The 18,820-nt window shown below is 49.3% G+C and overlaps 1 protein-coding gene across 1 annotated transcript; it reads left to right on the top strand.

Annotated features, from left to right (window-relative positions):
• The first annotated feature begins 121 nt into the window (after positions 1–121).
• On the top strand, positions 122–17,343 carry ASXL1 (ASXL transcriptional regulator 1). The gene is made up of 12 exons (XM_040080115.1): positions 122–245; positions 4,790–4,872; positions 7,903–8,011; positions 9,101–9,221; positions 9,296–9,390; positions 9,718–9,811; positions 10,090–10,242; positions 10,641–10,804; positions 10,902–10,998; positions 11,447–11,552; positions 11,966–12,581; positions 13,298–17,343. Exons 1-12 carry the CDS (start codon positions 186–188, stop codon positions 16,160–16,162), a joined length of 4,563 nt encoding a protein of 1,520 aa, XP_039936049.1. The 5' UTR covers positions 122–185; the 3' UTR covers positions 16,163–17,343.
• The last annotated feature ends 1,477 nt before the right edge of the window (positions 17,344–18,820 follow it).

The following is an 18,820-nucleotide window of genomic DNA, read 5'->3' on the forward strand; positions in this document are numbered from 1 at the left end:
GCCGCCGCCGCCGCCGCCTCCCGTAGCGCCCGGAGTCGCCCCCGCCTCCCGCCTCGCGCCCCGCCCGCCGCGCCCGCCGCGCCCATCCCGCCCCGGTCGCCGCCGCCCGCCTGCCGCCCGCGCGCCCAACGGTCCGCGCCCGCCGCGCCCGCCCGCGCGGGAGGAGGAGGAGGAGGAGGAGGAGGATGAAGGAGATGAAGCAGAGGAGGAAGAAGGAGCGCACGTGGGCCGAGGCCGCCCGCCTGGTGAGGCCGGGGGGGCGTCCAGGGAGAGGGCGCGGGGGCTCCGCCGTGCCCCAGGGCCTCCCCGCCACGTCCGGCCCCTCCCCGAGTAACGGGGCCGGCGGCGCCGCCATCGCTTTTGAGGGGGTAAAAGCGGGGGCCGGGTCCGCCCGGAGGGCGCGGGCGGCGTTGTCGGTTCCCCGCCCGGTCCCGCAGCTTCCCGCTGTTCCCCCACCCCACCGGCCGCCGTGGCCGGGGTCTCCCGCACGGTTGTTTTTCTTCCTCAGCCCGGGGGAAGAATTTGCGCCCCGGGGCGGTGGGAGCGCGGCCCCCGGCCCTCAGGGGCGAGCTGCCCGCCCGCCGGGGCTCCCGCCGGGCCGGGCGGCAGCGGTCCCCGGACGGGACGCGGGAGGTGCCGTCCCGCAGCGATCGGGAACTGTTCCGTTCATTCTCTTCCTTTCAGATGGTTTTAAAGCTCCGTGGGAGGAACTGGAGCCTCCGGAGAGGGCATGGCCGCTGTCAAAAGTTTCTGGTTTAATTACCGAGGGTGCGGGTTCCTTCTGTGCACCGGCAGCGCCCGAGGGCCGCTGGCGTGTGCCGAGCTGCCGGAGCAGCAGCTGGACTGAGCATCCCTGAATCAGCCCGTATTTGGTCACTTTTGGGTTTAGGAGACGTGGCCGTGGAAATGTCTCAGTCCTTTTGTCTTAAAGAATCTCCTTGTTGAAGGCTTCAGCTTCCAAGCAATGCCACTGTCACTGGACCATTGCAGTGGGAGGAAGGGGACTTCCCTCTGTGAAACCTTTGAGCTGGATCTGTCTTGAACCTCAGTTATGAAGTAGGGAATATGAAAAAGCAAAATAACTTCAGCCTCTTTCAGTGAGCTAGTCAGAGGTGTGATTTAAGGGCTGCATGCCGAGGTGTTTCGGCTGGCTGGCACTTGGGTGGAAGGAGCTGGCTCTCTCCTGGTGACCCAGTGACACAGGTACAGCAGTGCCAGGGATGGAGTAAGGGGTGATCCAGCTACCTGGATGTGATTGGATCCCGTGGCTCCTCCCTGTAGCCCTGTCAGAGGTGAACAGCTCACAAGGATACATGTGTTCCTTCTGTGTAGCCCCTGGACTTCTGCAGAAATGGATTTACAGAGCTTGAGGGTGGCTTGTTTCGCTGTTTTTTCTGGTTTGTGTGTTTGTTTTGGTTTTGCCAGCCCAGGTTATGCATTGATGCATGTAAACATTCAGAAGGAACAGTGTGGGGTGAGTCCAGTGAGGCTCATGATGGATGTGATCAGCTGAGGATATTCAGGATAACTCTTGGTGCTTCTGAGTAAGATTTTTTTGGCTATTGGAATGTTTTCTTACTGCTTGCCAGGAGAAAACCTAATCAGACAAGCATTTGACTTCCCGCAACTTGCATCATCTTTTGTGTGTAAATGATAATACTTTAGACCCACATGGCTTTGCTTGAAAAACTGGAGAAGGGCATAAGGCAGCTACTGTGGAACTTCACTGCAGGAGCCTGGTGTTCTCGTTCTCCATCCTGCATTTCTCCTTGGGATGCAGGTTCTTTGAACCAAATGTGTCACTGCTGGTGGCAGGGATGCTTTCCTGGTAGGTAACCCTGGGGGTAGAGGCTGTGCTATGTGACCTTGCACAAAGTCAGCTCCTTGAAACATCCTGGGCTCTGACAGGTGAAAAAAAATCTGTATTTATAGGCTGCCCAAAGCAGCACATGAGACCGTGACTCTAAAGCAGTCACTTAATACACCTCATCACCCTTCTGTGATGGGGAAGGCGTTTCTTCACACAGTTCCTCTCACCTGTCTTTTGGCCAGGACCTCGGCCACACTGGGTTCATGAGATGTCTAAATCTCAACAGCATCTCAGAGCCATTGATGAACCAGAAATAGAACGATCTCATACTAGATTATCCACTTAAAGAGACCTACAGTTGCATAGCTGCACTCCAGCTTGCAGGACTGATTGTAAATCCACTAAAAATAGATCTTTATTTCACACTAGTCTTACACATGCTCCCTGTCAAAATGCTTTTAATTTCCCTCTCTGACGTGTGCTGGTGTATTTTGTATTCTGCTCAACGTTTCTGAGAATCACAGGCAAAAGTGTTCTTCAGTGTTGCTCCTCCTACAGAGCCAAAACTCTGCACAGTCCATAAAAGAAACCTTTAAAGGTTCATCTGGATGCCCAAAGCCATGGCAGGATCCCACGAGTGCTGTCAGAGCTAGATGACCAGTAAATTGAGGAAGTGATGTAGACTTCTATAATTAGGGGCACAGGAACCCTCAGCTCTCAGTGCTAGAAATAGTAGAGAGGGGGAAAATTCTGTTTTGGGGGTAGGGGATAGCCAGTGTTGAAGTTGTAGCTCTGGGTGGAAGGCTGATATGGGGCTGGGAGTGTCAGGTTGGAGAAGGGGCGGTGCTGGAGACTGGGATTTGGTGTCTAAAGCTTGCAGGATCCTCTCTCCCCCAGTTCTTCCATTAAGTGCTCTGTACACTTAATACAGCTCTTGATTGGAAATTGTTCCCCTGAGCATAGATTCTTTTATCCGTATGTAAATGCTCCTTTGTGCTCAGTTTTAGGCCACATACTTCACTTGCTGTGTCTGTCACTGGAGAGAGGTTTGAATAATTCCCTGATTTTTTGGAACAGGCGTGTTGTATTTTGCAGATCTCACTGGGCTCGGGAGCAGTGAGTTTGCCCATGTCAGCTGTCTGCAGCCTTTGAGTGATGGGGTGACAGCTCATGAGGGAGGCATGGAGACCTCATAACCTATGGAGGGAGGAAGAAATGTGATGGAGCTGTATAGAATTTAATTACTTTACTCTCTCTGAATATGGCTCATCACTTGCTTTGATTTTTCTTTACATTCTTTGTGCTTTCACTGGGTTTTAACTCATTTTAGTTCTCTAATTCTCTTCCCCATGATATTCTTACCTTACTCTCAGAAGCTGGTGAGCTTCAAGCATCTGCAAAATACCCATTGGGTGGATAAGATTTGAGAAATTCCATTTGTAGAATCAAGGTTTAGATTGGAAGGACCCTAAAGATCATCTTGTTGCCCCCCCCTGCCGTGGGTAGAGACAGCTTCCACTAGTCCAGGCTGTTCCAAGCCCCATCCAACCCAGCCTTACCACAATATACAGTTGAAGTGCAGAACTGCAGTTTGGGTTTTTCATTGCTTTTGAAGGTGGAGATGGTCTGAGGTGCAGACGTTGGCCTGCACAGCCTTGAGGTGATTTTACTAATGTCCCATTGGTGTGGCTGCTGCAGTGACTCACTTCTAGATGTTGCTGCTGGAAATGGGGCATCTGGGTCCTTCCTCTGGCTTTCCACATGAGTCAGACTGAAAGACAGCACCGTGTCGCTGATTCCTGAAACGTGGGGACAGTTGATACCAGGGCTGTGCTTCGTGGGGCCGTGATGCTGGGGGAATTTAGACTATGGTTATGATCAGAAAGTTCCTGAATGAATTCCTGTTGCTGCTTTCCATGCCTGTTGCGGGCCATGGCCTGTGCCTGTCTCACCCTCTTTTTGCTGGTGGTCCCAGGTCTGTGGAGCTGGGTGCCTTTGCATTCCAAGAGCAGCGCTGTCTGCTGCCGGGAAAGGCGCAGGAGCCAGTGCGTGGTCGGCAGCTGTAGGGTAATCTGCTCCCAAAGAAACTGCATGGTTTACATCTTCTGCAGCTTATTTTTGCTCATTGTTTCCTGTTTATGTGGATAATCTCCTTATCCACAGAAATGTCCGGTCTTCTCTTTGAATCCTTGAGTTCTTGCCTTCTAGACATTTTGGAGCAGTAAGTTCCACAGGCTTAAAAAGAAATAAAGTAATAACCTCTTTACTTCTTTGTATATAAGTGACAATTCTATTCTTGATATAATATATCAAAGGATGAGTTGTTATTTATTGTGTTGCCTTTTAATATCTGATTTTCTTCATTTTATGTCAAAGGCAAGCACTCTTAAGTCTTTTTAGTGTCTCTAGCCAGATTTTTTTTTTTTCTCTCCAAATCCTTTACTGTTTTTTTGTCCTTTTCTGAATTCTGTCCTTCTCTGACATGAATTCTGACTCTTAACTTGTGGTTCCCTTCCTGGGATGGAGTGAAGATAAAATGAAAGGAGTCATCTGAGGAGATTGTATAGCTGTACAGTTATACTTCTAGTGACGAAAAAATACCGGATGCTTTGTGGAGAGGTAGGAGAAGGTTTTATATTGTCACAGGTCACTGACCACTGTTCAATTTAGAAGGTTTATGTGGCAGTAGCTCCATCTAATGTATAGTGAAGTCTGGTAAAGCTTCCACTGGGGTCAGGGCCAATTTCTGCTGCTTTTTCTCCTCCATATTTGTATTTCAGTTAATTACGGAAGAGATGAAGGTAAAGCCTTTTGTGGCTGTGATCCGTGTTCACCAGGATCTTGAGGTAGCCTGAAACTTCACTGTGTGTCTTTGTGAATCAAGTTTGAAGAGGTACATTATTGGGTCTGGGCCACAGCTGATGGAGTAGTTCTGGGAATGCAATTCCGTAATGACACTTGGTCTTTCTGTCTTTTCAGGTGCTGGAAAATTACTCAGATGCTCCTATGACCCCAAAACAGATTCTGCAGGTCATAGAGGCTGAAGGTCTAAAAGAAATGAGGTTAGTATTGATGATTTTGTCTAAACCACTGTGGAGCATGGGGGAGGCTGTGTATGAAGGCTGGTGTTGCTTCATAGAGTTCTGCCTCGTCCCCAGCCCACTTTGCTTCCCTTTTTCTCATTTCAGCCTGGTAATTTCAGATGACAGTACAGACATTTATATACAGATTGTGAGGGTTTTTTTCAGTGATAATAACTGGAAGATGTTCTTGGATTTTTTGATAATACACAGAATCCCTTCATCCATCTATTTTGAAATAAATGCCTCTTGCAGATCAGGCCCCTGCATTGTGCTGTACTTACCACTCACTCGCATGGTTCTCACATAAGTAGCTCCCAGCAGTTTCTGCTATTATGACTTGAATTGGAGAACAGTTTAAGTTTTATCTCCTCTGATGCTTCATTTCTAGAGTAGTCATTATGTTTTAGAAGAGACAGTGTTCTCTGTGTCATTGGCTTATGCTCAGATTCTCGAGCACTAGGAGAGCGCAGCTCACATCACACATTTGTGGCTCTTGACACTGTAGGGAGGAGATGCCCATCTCAGAGTGGGTTTCGTGTGGAAAATAACCTGGTACAAAGCCTTGGAAAGGGCAGAAGCAGGAGACTGCTTTCCTTGCTTAAGTTCCTGTGAGCTTCCATCTGTTTCCATGACAGTAGTAGAAATACAGAGTGTCTTGCAGCTCAAAGAAAGTGGGTAACTGTGATAGTCCAAATGCCTCAGTTACTGCTGCCTGGCAAAAAAAAAAAAACAAAAAAAAAAAAAAAAAAAGAAGTTTGACTACCAGAGACACGAAAAGCTGCTGTCCAGGGATGGACTTCTGGGAAATCCGGATGCAAGGACTGTTTCTAGTCTTGCTTCTCCTTCCCTTTGTTTCTGTGGACTGTTTTTCACTGTGGTGTTTGCATTTCCTGAACCTGTACTTTACCCAGCTACAGAAGGTAAACTGATTTCTTCTGGGACCTTAATGTTAACTTGTTTCTGCTCCTTGTTTGTGTGAAATCAGGAAACAGCTGGGGTGTTTTGAATAGTGAAAAATCAGTGACGTGTACAGAGGTGTTGGGTGTGGGACCTGCTGTTGTTTGTGGAGGCATGAGGCTGGTGTGTGCTGCTGCATCGGATTTGGAGCTGTTGGAACACCCACCTTCCATGGGCTTACAAGAAGGCTGGGGAGGGACTTTTCACAGGGGCATGTCATTAAGGTGAAGGAGGGTAGATTTAGATTGGGTATTAGGAAGAAATTCTTCCTTGTGAGGGTGGTAAGGTGATGGCACAAGTTGCCCAGAGAAGCTGTGGCTACTCCATCCTTGGAAGTTTCTGAGGCCAGGCTGGACAGGGCTTGGAGCAACCTGATCTGGTGGAAAGTGTCCCTGCCCAAGACAGGGGATTTGGAACAAGATGGTCTTTAAGGTCCCTTCCAACCCAAACTGTGTCGTGATTCTGTGATGCTTGCTGAGATCTTCTCTGGTTTGGATAGGCAGTGGTTTCAGTAGAATTCAGACAGATTTTAATGAGGACCTTCATAAGAGGAGCTTTGCTTTAATCAAACTTCTCCAACTCTCTCACATAAGTGCTGTTACCTAAGCAGGATGTTGAAGATCTCTGTGCACAGCTGTCCCCTGCCAAAGATAATAGCAGGGCTCTTTACACTCATAAATTATCCTGTGCTTTCTCAGTTTTTATAAGTGACCTGTCACAGTGTGTAAGTAAAGACCAGACTTCGGAACATGTGTCATGTTAAGTCCCACAAAGCTCACTCATTCCTTTAAAGGTCGGTGGTTTCCCTTGGGATATCTGCTTTTCCTTCCCTGGTCATTAAATCTCTGCTTTAAGGAAAGATTGTTTTTTTCAGAGCGTGATTGTTCGCAGAATAAAGGCAGTGAGCCTGCCTGGCTGAACATGCAGCGGGCTTTGCTGGTGCTTGTATAGAAGCTCTTCCTGAAACTCCATTTCCTGAAGGAAATAGCTCAGTGCCTTGAGATGTTTTTCCTTCTGAATCAATCCTGAGGTGGGGCTCCCTGGTTTGGGGGTCACGCTGCTCTACTGAGAGGGCCGTGTTCCATACAGGGCACTGACATTCCCATCAGCCAGCACCATGCTGAGTTTAGCTCCTGGCAGTTTTAACTGCTTGGGTTTTTTCTTGTTTTGGGGAAAATTACTTACTTTGCTGTTCTGAGAGAGCTCTGTGGCTGGTGAGTGTGCTTGGAGTGTGTGGTAAACACAGAGGGGGAAGCACTGTCTAAGGGGACGGAAGGCTGGAAATTTTGTCCACATGATCTCAGACTGATACAGGGTAACTTTGCCTGTTGCTATGGCTTGTGAAGAAATGTCCAAACACATACAAGGTGGAAACAGAAATTGCTCTATGCTTTTGATTTGAGAATGATTTTCTTTGTAATACCTTATCTCAGTCCAGTTTTCAGTTTCACTTTTACTAGGAATGCAGTCAGTAGTGCTGTAACGTGTCTTCCAGACAACTTTCTGCCTATACATGTGGGACTTACTGGAAAACACCATATTACGTGGCATAGCAGTTCCATTAGCGTGAGTGTAGGATGGGGTTTTAACCAGGGAGTTATGTAGGAATTAACAAATGAGAGCATCACAGCCTTTGTATCGAGCTCTGCTCAAGTAGTTTGGTCCCTGATGTATCAGGGAGACATTCCAGTAACACATGTGTCTACAGTTTGTTACATCTTTCTACCGCTGAATAAATCTGGGGGTTTTATAGAATCAATGCAACACAGGAGAGAAGGGGAGGAAACAGGTAATAAAAGTTAGAAGTGTCTAAAAACCTATGAGGATAGCTTTAAAACTGGTGTCACGTTTCCTGTTTGCTGTGTAAGGCTGATGTACAGGTCAGAATGAAACCGGTGACACTGTTCTGACTGAAGTGCCTGTCCCATAAAGTTAATGGCATCACCTCAGTTCCCCTCATCAGCTAAAGGATGCCCATTTAACCAGATCTTTCAGGCTGTTTTCTTGATAATCTGTTTCTTAAGCTCTCTCCTTTCTTTGTCTCTGTTGCAGTGGCACATCTCCCCTGGCCTGCCTCAACGCCATGCTCCACTCCAATTCCAGGGGAGGGGATGGGCTCTTTTACAAACTGCCTGGACGCATCAGCCTTTTCACACTCAAGGTAAATGCTGAGCTCTGCTGCCAGCTGAGGGCCCAGGGGTGGCTTCTGCTCCTTGTGCAGGGCTGAGTGTTGCCCTGTCACTGAGCATCATGAGCAGTGAGGTCATCATGGGAGGGGGTTCTGGAATTCATTATTTCCTTGGAGCTTGTACCTTTCAGCTGTATTCAGCCATCTATGCTAAATTCCTTTAAAAAAACCCCAACTATTATTTCTTGAATTACACAGGCAAGATGAATCCTCTTACTGCAGTGCCTGGTGTCCAGCTCAGGTGGCTGCTCATCGGAGCAGACCTGTGCACTCCTTTGCTGCCAGCCACAAGGGAAAACAGCCAGCCAAGGAATTGGTCCAAGAGCTTGTAGTGACAAAGAAAATCTTGATAGGGAAATATATATTCATTCTTCTGGCTGCTTGTTCTGTGCCCCACTACATTGCACGTTATTTAGCATCAGTGTTTTCCTCAGATCTTGAACACTCTCCGGAATACTTTTTTAATTTTAGTTTATTTTTCCAGTAGTATTAAATACTGAAAATGTTTCTGGTCTTGAGCTTTTCTTTTGCATTGTTTTATACTGTTGGATTCCCTGATAAATATCAACTTGATAGATTTCAGCTATTTAGTTTCCATCTTTTTTCTGCTGTTAGAAAGTCTTGTTGAATTGACATATTTTGCATTGAAATGGCTTTTGTTGTAAAATTAGGAGATAACATCTCCTAAACTTGCTGTCCTAGTGCCTGGCCACTCTGATGCTACTTGTTCTTTCATAGTGAGATGCTTCTCTTTAATAGGAACTTATTGCTTACAGAAAATGGTGGCATATTATGAACCTTTCTATTAAATTAATTACTATTAACCTGATATTTTGGATCTGTGTTACTTGTCTAGGAAGGGGTTATGAGGTGCTCTTAGTTTAGGTGACTTCTGTTCCTCTATGAGCCTAAATATACTTTAAAATACCTTTCTGCATCAAGGATCAAAATAGGGAAAAAAAATCGAAGGTTAAAGTATATCCACATAACTGTCTGGTCCTATTGGTGTAGATCTGGGGGGGAGGGAGAGCTGTAGCTACCCCAGTTCTGTTTCCCCTCTAGAAAGATGCCTTGCAATGGTCCCGGAACCTGTCGGTGCCAGAAGGGGAGGAGCTGGAGGACACAGCAGATGCAGAAAGCTGTGGGTCCAACGAAGCCAGCACTGTGAGTGGTGACAATGATGGTAAGTGTCTGGTGACATTAACCTTAAACTCCTGGACCTACTTCAGTGTCTGACTGAGAGCTCATCTCTTTCAGTGTCTCTTGATGAAACTTCTTCTAACGCTTCGTGTTCCACTGAATCTCAGAGTAAGGGACCTGCTACCAGGGAGAGCTACAGAGCCGCTTCCCAGGTAGGAAAAAGTGGGACTGATGGGAAGGATGAAGCCTCCCAAGCGGAGCTTTCATTCCTGTTGGGGTGGTGTGACAGGGACTGTTTGTGCACAGGTGCCTCAGAGAGTTTTGAGTCTGTCTCCTTGGGCAAGAAGTGGCAGGATGGGAGGGATCATGTATGGGAAGACAATTTTGAATTCTCTGCTGGTCCTAACTAGTGCTGAAGATCCAGCTAGGAGGAGCCAAACAGCTCTTTAACTGAGCTACATGCTGCTTTAGAAGATTACTATATCCTTCCATAATGCCTTCATTCCTTTCTTTTGTTTGTGGTTTCTCTCTTTCTGCAGACAAGCAAACAGAAGAAAAAGACGGGTGTGATGCTGCCACGGGTGGTGTTAACCCCGCTGAAAGTAAACGGGGCACACATGGAGTCTGCCTCGGGTGAGCATGGCTTTGGGGGGGTCCTAATGACCTCGCAGATCTCTCTCAGTCAGTCCTCAGTTATCTGTCTTTGCCTGAGGATTTCTGTCACCACTGCTGAGAATGAGTGAGGCTGCAGAGTTGTGCGTATGTTTAACTCATTCAAAAACATTGGTACCTGGGCAATACCCTCTCACAGCAGATTTGTTAGTAACAGAGAGTTCCTGTATGTTAAACCACTCTTCCAGTTGGGCTTTGACTGTTCCTTGAATATTTTTGTGATGTTGTTTTGCTTTTAGGCTTCACAGGAAGACATGCTGATGGAGAGAGCAGCAGTACATCCAGCAGCAGCAGCAGCTCCTTGGCCCTGTGCAAAACCAGCCTGCGCAGTAGGACAGAGATAAACAGGGATCCTCCACAGCTGCTGAGGGGCATCCGAAAACCCACAACTGGTACGTGCTCCTCGTTAAAGGCAGAGGAATAATTGGCGGTGGTGAAGTCCACGAGTATCTGAGAAAAGAGCACCAGGAGGCATCTGATGACCTGAGGTCACAAGCCAGGCTTTCCACCTTGAGTGTTGGTGATACAATTGTTTAAAAGTTTGCCTGGTCTGAAGAGCAGCATTGAGAATTGTACCTGAACATGCCAGAACTGTGACCTCATGTCAGAATTCCAGCTGTGTGTTTGTTAATTACTGCACTGGAGGGTCATTCTTCACACTTGAGTACTGCAGTCTTTATCATCTCTCTCACTCCTTTTGCTGTTGTAGTTTGACAACATAAATTTAAGCCCATAATGCTGAAATACTTTTGTACAACAATGTTAATTTTATTTGCCGAATTTATTTCAGGGCAAATGAAACGGAACAGGGGTGAGGATATTGACTTTGAAACCCCGGGCTCCATCCTTGTCAACACAAACCTGCGAGCGCTGATCAACTCCAGGACCTTTAACGCGCTTCCATCACACTTCCAGCAGCAGCTGCTTTACCTCCTGCCTGAAGTCGATAGACAGGTATGAGCACTCCGGTGTTTTCCCTTCCCTGATTACCTCTTCAGTGTGGAGCAGCTGGAGCAGATGTGTTCTGTTTGTCCTGGGTCTGTCCTGCTAGGTGGGGGCTGATGGGCTGATGCGCCTCAGTGGCAGCGCTCTGAACAACGAGTTCTTCACCCACGCTGCACAGAGCTGGAGGGAGCGGCTTGCTGACGGTGAGAGGCTTTGCTTTCCTGAGTGTCTGGGGAATAGCTGCTCATTTTGTAGGATTTTTGGGGTTTTTTTGCAGTTAACGAGCGGGAACTTAGTCCAGCTTTGCTGCGTGTGTTGCCCCAACTTTTTTCTTTCTTTTTTTTTTTTTTTTTTTTTGTCAAAAATCAAAGATACGATTTCTTTTAGTGCCAGGGGACCTACAGCATTAGGTGGTGAAAGTCTAAAGTAGAGCTAGACTTATTTTTCCTTAAATGGTGGCCTGTCTGTTAAAACATGATTTTTTCCAGAGCCACAGGCAGCACGTGGATCCAGAGTGGGATGGGGAGCAGGGTGTTAACAGCAGGTCTGTCATTCATACATTTAGCTGCTGTACTGTTCAAACACTAGAGGCTGCATTTGCAGAATGAGTTTTGTTTGGAACTGAATTCCGGTCTCTTGCTTTCATTGTAGGTGAATTCACCCACGAGATGCAAGTTCGAATCCGGCAGGAGATGGAAAAAGAAAAGAGAGTGGAGCAATGGAAAGAGAAATTCTTCGAGGACTACTATGGGCAAAAGTGAGAAATTTTACCATGTCAATCCTGTTTTATCCATATTTATGCAGGTGGCAGGGTGTGTTTCTGTTTGTGGATACCTGAGCAGATGTAGTGTAAACTCCATGAAAAACACAGGTCGTTGGGTGAATTTTTCCAGCTGTTGCTCTGGGAAAATCCTTAGTGGAATTGCCTGGGTTCAGCAGTTTTTTGTAGCCCATCTCTTTTGTTTCCAAGAAAAGCTGATGGTATTTTCCATCGCTAATATTTGGGGTTTTTTTCTCATTCCATGTGGTAGCAGTGTGGGATATGTGGGCTCTCCCCTTGCAGGATGAGTTAATGAGGCTTTGATGACTCTGCCTGTGTTGGCTCTATTGAGTAACACTGAAATTGGGGCGAGCTTTAGCTTTTATCTGGCTTTTGTGTTTGCCTTATAGGTTGGGCTTGACCCAGGAAGAATCCCAGGCGCAGAATTCGGTGCAGGAGGATGCTGAGAACAGGACAGAGCTGTCTGTTAAAGGAGAAGCGAGGCTGCCGCGTGGGCCGACCACGCGCCAGAGGGACGGACGCTTCCGGAAACGCTCCCGGGCCGACCTGCGGTGCCGGGCCAGGAGGAACCTGTACAGACTGCGGGAAACTGAGCACACGGAGGCTCCCAAAGAGCCTGCTCCCGTGGGGCCAGATCCCTCACTTCATAAAGAGCCAAAGCCTGAGACAGACCCGAAGAAAGATGATCTGAGCAGCCCCTCGACTGCAGGACTGAAGGCAGAGAGTACCGAACTGCACCTCTCTCCAGAGACTTCCAAATCAAACAGCAAATCAGAAGATCCGTCATTGGCAGCTGCCAGCAGAATTCCCAGTTTGCCCCAGGAGAACTCTGCACAGGAGTCCAAGGAGCAGAAGCGGAAAAGCTTTGAGGAGGCTGCCTCTGCATCCTTCCCTGAAAAGAAGCCCCGGCTTGAAGATCGTCAGTCCTTTCGTAACACAATTGAAAGTGTTCACCCAGAAAAGCCACAGCCTACTAAAGAGGAGCCCAAAGTCCCACCCATCCGGGTAAGAAAGAGCTTTAGAGCTGCGGTGTCTCAGGGCTGCCGTGCTCCGTAGTATCAAAACATTATTAAAATGTCAAGTGTTGCCATCTTAAGGGAAGGAGTCGAAGGGTTTCATTGGTAGAGCTGGTGAAGTGCCTCTGACTGCCACAGTTTGCGGTCGTATTTAGACAGGCAAAGAATGGAAAATCATCCCAAGGTCTTTGCACAAGAGCACAGGGTAACCTTGACTTACTCCCTTCATTTGCATTTCTGTGGGTACAGAAACACTGCCTGAAATGAGCTGACTTACACTGCAAAAGACCTTGAAATCATGTTCTTTATCCCGTATAGTTTCTGAGTTCTTTTTCTTTGCTTTTGGACGGAATCTCAGTATTCCTCCTGACTTTTCCCATTTTAACCAGGATACACATTTTGGTAGCTTCAGGACGGTCATCCTGGTGTTGAGAAGACCAGTTTGATCTCTGAAGACGTGAATATAAATAACTTATTTCATATTTGCCCGTAGGTTGTGGTAAAACAATATTAGTGTGAACTGAGCTTTACAGATCCCAGAGCAGAGGTTGTGGCACCATTCCGCTTCTCTGCCCAAATTAGTTTCTAAGCTGAAATTCTTGTGGAATTTTTTATGCTAAGAATTGTGATGAGCAGTTGCTGGTAAAACGCATTTCGCTGGAGATTGGTCGGTGTTGGAACTTAGCGCGTCTCCTTTTCTTTCAGATTCAACTTTCACGTATTAAACCACCCTGGGTGGTTAAAGGTCAGCCCACTTACCAGATCTGCCCCCGGATCATCCCCAGCACGGAGCCCTCCGGCCGGGGCCGCCCCGGGGCCCGCACCCTCGCAGACATTAAGGCCCGTGCTCTGCAAGCCCGAGCCCAGCGCGAAGCCGCCGCTGCCGCCATCGGAGGAGGGGGCGGCCCCGGCGGGGGGAGAAGCACCGATGAAGGAGGCGGTGGAGGAGAATCCAGCGGCCGTTCCCAGCACAGGAGATCCAAGAGAGCTCACGGAAAACGTGCGTCAGATCTACAGCGAGCACAACTACAGTCGTCTGTTCATCTGAGCGGAGGGAAGGCTGACTCCAAAGGGGCTGCTCAGGAAGCCGGCGTGGATTCCTGCCTCTCTTCCAGACAAGATCGCTCTTCCTCAAGAAGCGAAAGGAGCGGCGTTCTGGGCTGCGCCGCGGGGTCAGGGGACGCTCAGCCTGGTGGTGATGGGTCACCCGGGAGGCCGTTCGGTGGTGCTCGGACTGCGTCATCCTTGGACAATCCTGAGAGGCGGGAGGAGAGTCCTGAGCAGCTCCTCTGTGACCCAAGGACCGAACTCCCGTCTTGTGCCGTGTCACAGGAGAGCACAAAGCTGGGATGTGTGGTTCCTGTGGTGACCAGTCTGCCGTGTTCTGGGGGGCAGGGAGCTGGGGCCAGTCCCGCGGGAGACAGGGCTGTGGTGGAACTCGGAGATGTTGGTGCTCCCACCATACAGCTGGATTATCCTTCTGATGTAAAGCAGAATTCCTCCAGTTGTCCTTTTCCACCAGAATTGTCCTCGGGTGTCACAGAATGCCATGATCCAGAGAAGGTGTCTGGTTTTAGATATAACAGCTCCAAAACTTTTCTGGAAAAATGTGTTGGTGATAATACCTCCAAAACGGTGACTGTTGGAGTGAAGAAAGTGATCCCTGCGGTGTGTGACGCCGCACAGCTGCAGGCAGGGAAAGGCAGTGATGGCAAACTGAGTAAGGAGGAACAACATGCAGAGGCTCTAGTGCAGCCCTCTGTGCATGATGACTTTGTTTCTCAGAACAGGATAGATTCCTCTGAAAAACTCCTGCAGCCGAGGGAGAGGTGCCCCAGAACCGAACCAGAAAACGCACATCAGCCCCTGGGAGAGACGCATGAGTTGAAGAGAGGTGGAGATGAAGAAATACAGAGTACACACAGTGAAACAACAGACACTGCTTCCGACTGGGATGGGGACATGGCTGATGAGAATGTGGAGGTGGAGATGTGTTTCAGAAGTGTCAGCTGCAGGGAGGTGGCTGGGAAACGCTCTTCCTGTCACAGCAGCAGTGAGAAGCGCAATGGGATTAGGTCAAAGTTGTCTGTGGAGACAGAGGGTCCGGCCTCTTCTGGGGACTTGGTTGCACCCCCTCCTCAGAGGTGGGCACCCCAGAAAGCCGAGCGTCTGGCCAGCTCTGCTCAGCCCATCTCCTCCATCGAGACCAACAACCCTTTGGTGATGCAGTTGCTGAAGGGGAAGCTTCCGCTGGAAGAAGTTCTCCCAGTGTCTCACGTCAACATCAAGCTGGAAATTGCAGAGCCAGTGCTGCAGAAGCAGTCAGAAAACCTCTCCCTGCAACTGGACAGAGGCAGCGGTCGCTATTTTGGCAAAGAATCTTCTCCAGATGTAGGAATGAAGGCGAGCGCCCAAAGCAGGAGCGATGATGTTCACTTGGTGAGATCTTCCATAGATCCCCAGGAAAAAACCTGTGGATCGGGGACAGCCTTGCCTAGAGCAGAGGATCAGGCTGTCCCAGAAAAACATTCCAAAGTTGGTTCAATTTTAAGCTGCCAAGACCAACCGGTAAATGTGGCAAGTGCCTCTCCGAAGCGTGAAGATGTGGACCCTCGGGAAAGAACATTTTCTTCCTGTAGCTTTGAGGAGCAGAAGGAGTTGTCCAAAGTCCACCGGATGCCACAGCACAACCCATTAACAAGTGTCACGGCAAGTAAAAGCCCGGAGAAGCTGAATGCCTCCACAGAGTCTCTGTTTCTATCTCCAGGTGTAACTTCTCTTGGACCAAACCAGACAGGAGGTGCATTGGTCAATAAAAATTACAGTGGGGTTCAAGGCAAAAAGCTCTTTGGTTCTGGTTTTCCTTCCAACCCCAGCGTGAGGCTGCATCACTCCAGGGCTTTGGATCACGGTTCAGCCATGGGAACCTTGTCCCCCAGCAAACAGATTCCGTTGGACAAGGGCTGTGCATTGGGAGAAGGAATCCCAGCTGCCAGGGAGGAATGGACATCAAAGCAGCACAGCAGCACCCCGGGAGGGGTCAGAAATGAGAAGGTGTTAGTGTGTGGCAGCCCAGCCAAGAGTAATGCGGAGAACCGGGGGGATGTGGCCCAGCAGCCCACGGAACTGGCAGGGCACACACAGAGAGAGCCACTGGTCATGGACTGGCCCTTCTTTAGGTTTTCAAGGGATCCTGGAAAAGGACAGAGTCACCCTTTGGAGCCTTCGTCCATCCCCTCTCAGCTCAATATCAAGCAAGCATTTTATGGGAAGCTTTCAAAGCTGCAGCTTAATTCCAGCAGCTTTAATTATTCATCCAACACTCCGGCTTTCCCCCGAGGCCTAGCTGGGAGCGTGGTGCAGCTCACCCACAAAGCGAACTTTGCTGCGAGCCGGAACACGGCCCTGGCTGTGCAGATGTTTGCTGACAGCAGCAGCGTCGACGAGATCTCGTTCCAGTGCTCGTGCAGCCTCAAAGCCATGATCATGTGCAAAGGCTGCGGCGCCTTCTGCCACGACGACTGTATAGGACCCTCAAAGCTCTGTGTATTGTGCCTTGTGGTGAGATAATAAATTACGGCCGTGGGACAGGTTGTATATTCAGTGTGTGTATTTTGATAAGGACTGATCCTAACGCCTGTACACAAAGTACACAAAGTACTCTCTGTTCATAGTAGAAACGCTGTTACACTTTGTTTTGGTGAGGAACGTTGAGCTGCCTTCCCACGGAGATCCACAGTGCAGAGCCCGTTCTGCTCACGGGGGACACCCTGCTCTGGGTGGGCTCTGCCCCATGGGGGTGATCCTGCTGCTTCCTGCTATCACGGAAATTTCAGCTGTGCTCTGGCATCGCGCAGAGGCTGGCGCCGGGGGGAAGAGGCCGTTCGCTCTGGCTGTCCCTGGACCTTCTGTGGAGGAAATCCTTACATCCAAAGGAACTGGAAGATGGTGTTTGCCATTTCAGGGCCGCACAAGGTGAGGCCCTACAGTCTTCCACTCTCCCCTTCTGCCATCTTCATTCCCGGTTTGTGTGGGAAGCGCTGCTGTGCAGTGAGTGTTAGCAGAGAGCTGCCCTGCAGGGATGGTCCCGTGCGGTCTTCGGATGCTACAGCCGGATGTGGTGCCCAGGGATGTGCTCTGCGGGTGGTTGTGGAGCTGTGTACAGCCCACCGTGTGCCACATGGAGCCCATGTAGAGGATGCAAAAAGAAGAGGAAGGTTTTGGGGCAAGTGCCAAGCAAACGCCTTCTGCTGGCCTGCAGGAAGCTGTGTCGCCGGGGAACTGTTCCTGGCTGAACTGGCCCAGCGGCTGTTCCTGCCTCCTTTGGCCAACTTCCACAAACTGCTGTGGAACACTGGAGGTTCCCAGAGCTCAGTAACAGGGCCAGTGAGCTCTGCACTGCAGCTTTGTGGTGAGGACCTGAAACCCCACAGCAGCTGAGCACCTGCAAGCATCGAGCTGTGCATCCGTGTGACCATCACCTAACATTTAAAGCAGTGTTCTTTCCTTTTTTTTTTTATTTTCCTTTTTTTTATATATATTTTCATTCTTGGATGTATAAAGTGAATTATTTGGCTCCTGTAAGTATCCTCTCTGCATCTGTTTGATCATATATTTATATGTTGTACACAGTACTGGCCAACTCTGTAAATGGATGTAATGTACATAGAGCATAACGGGGTCTTTTTTTTTCCTTGGATTTCCAGGCTCTACAGCAGTATTGCATTAAAGTGGTGTTAGTTATTGTCAGAGCCACTGTATTCTGTCTTGCCTGACGTGAGGCTCACCACGCTGGGGTCTGGGTTCCGACAGCCGCCCCGTGGTGCCCGGGTGGACTGTGCTGTGCAGGCTCAAGGATGACCAGGTGGGATTTGCTGAGCTGAGCTCACTCCCCGGTTGCTCGTTTAAGCTCTTGCCAGTTGCTGCTGCATCTGAGCTCCCAGGGCATGGCTGTACCTGCACTGCAGGGAGGTGAATGAACATCCACATGCATCCAGAGAGGGAGAGCAAAACTGCAATTCTCTTCCTCTTTGGAGCAATTCCTAATCAAGAGTTAATTGCTTCAATGAGGGGGAGAAGCCACCGGCTTATTCAAGCGGGCAGTAGCAAGAATTTTAGGGAGTTTATTTTCATTTTTTTCTTCTCGTCCCTTTTTCAGCTCCATCCTACCTCCCTTCACCATGCACTTTCTTTCAGCCGTGCAAGTTCCTCTTTCAGCCACAATCGTGAGGGGTGGAACAAGTTCAGTCCCTGAGATGGTTTTACCCTCGATGCACCCACCAGCCTCATCCCACGAGAATGAGAGCCCAGGCAGGGCTGCGGTGCCGGTGGGGGCGAGCGGAGGTGTGGAACCTGCTTACCAAAGATGGGGAGCGGAGCAGGGGGCTGGCTCTGCCTCCTGGGGGCCACTGCAGTGTTCAGCTCGGACTGGTCTGGGGGGCAGAGCCCTCGGGGGGGGCCTGCTCGTGTCTGTCCCTTGTGCTATTGGAAAAATAAACACTGTAAAATCTGCTTGTGCGGTTTCAGTCCTTCTTCTGAAATCCTCCTCCATTCTAAGGCAATGTGGCTTTTCCTTTCCTCTCTTTTAACTGCAGCTGTTCCAGAGCTCTGCTCAGGTCACTGAGGGGAGGGGCTGTGTTGCTGCTTGGCTTAGTTAAATCTGGTTTTATGCACTTAGAGAGCACTGAAGATGGTGCAGCTCCTGCAGAGATGTGTGTGGCTCTTGGGGCATTGACACCCCGAAGGCTCTGAGAGCCACAGAGGGGCTGTGGGACACTGCAGGGGCCCCCCACAGTCACGGGGGATCCCTCCCCTGCTGGGGTGATTCCTGTGGGCAGCAGCAATTGAGACTTTTCCCAGCGTCAGGGCAGGTCCCTCGTTGGATCAATGGATCTAAAAATGTTTCTCAAGAGCATAAATCTGATACCAATTACAGTTTATTGAAACGACTTGAAAACTCGCTTTATGGCTGAATCCTTTCTCTTTTTCTGGGCAGTAAGGAAATAACATGAATTACGATGTTACATGCCTGGGTTCTCACTGCAGACATTCTGCAGGGATCTCCTGCCTGGGGCTGTGGGAGTGCTGTGTGGTGACACAATCCCTGACTTCCTGGCATTCCACAGCGCTGCCCTTGCAGAACAGCAGCGATGGCCTCGCACAGGAGCCGGGGCTGGGGCAGCAGATGGTCCGGCACCAGCATTTGGGGTGAAAAAAAGGCTTTGGTGG

Source organism: Hirundo rustica, chromosome 16 (assembly GCF_015227805.2).
Source record: "Hirundo rustica isolate bHirRus1 chromosome 16, bHirRus1.pri.v3, whole genome shotgun sequence".
Taxonomy (NCBI): domain Eukaryota; kingdom Metazoa; phylum Chordata; class Aves; order Passeriformes; family Hirundinidae; genus Hirundo; species Hirundo rustica.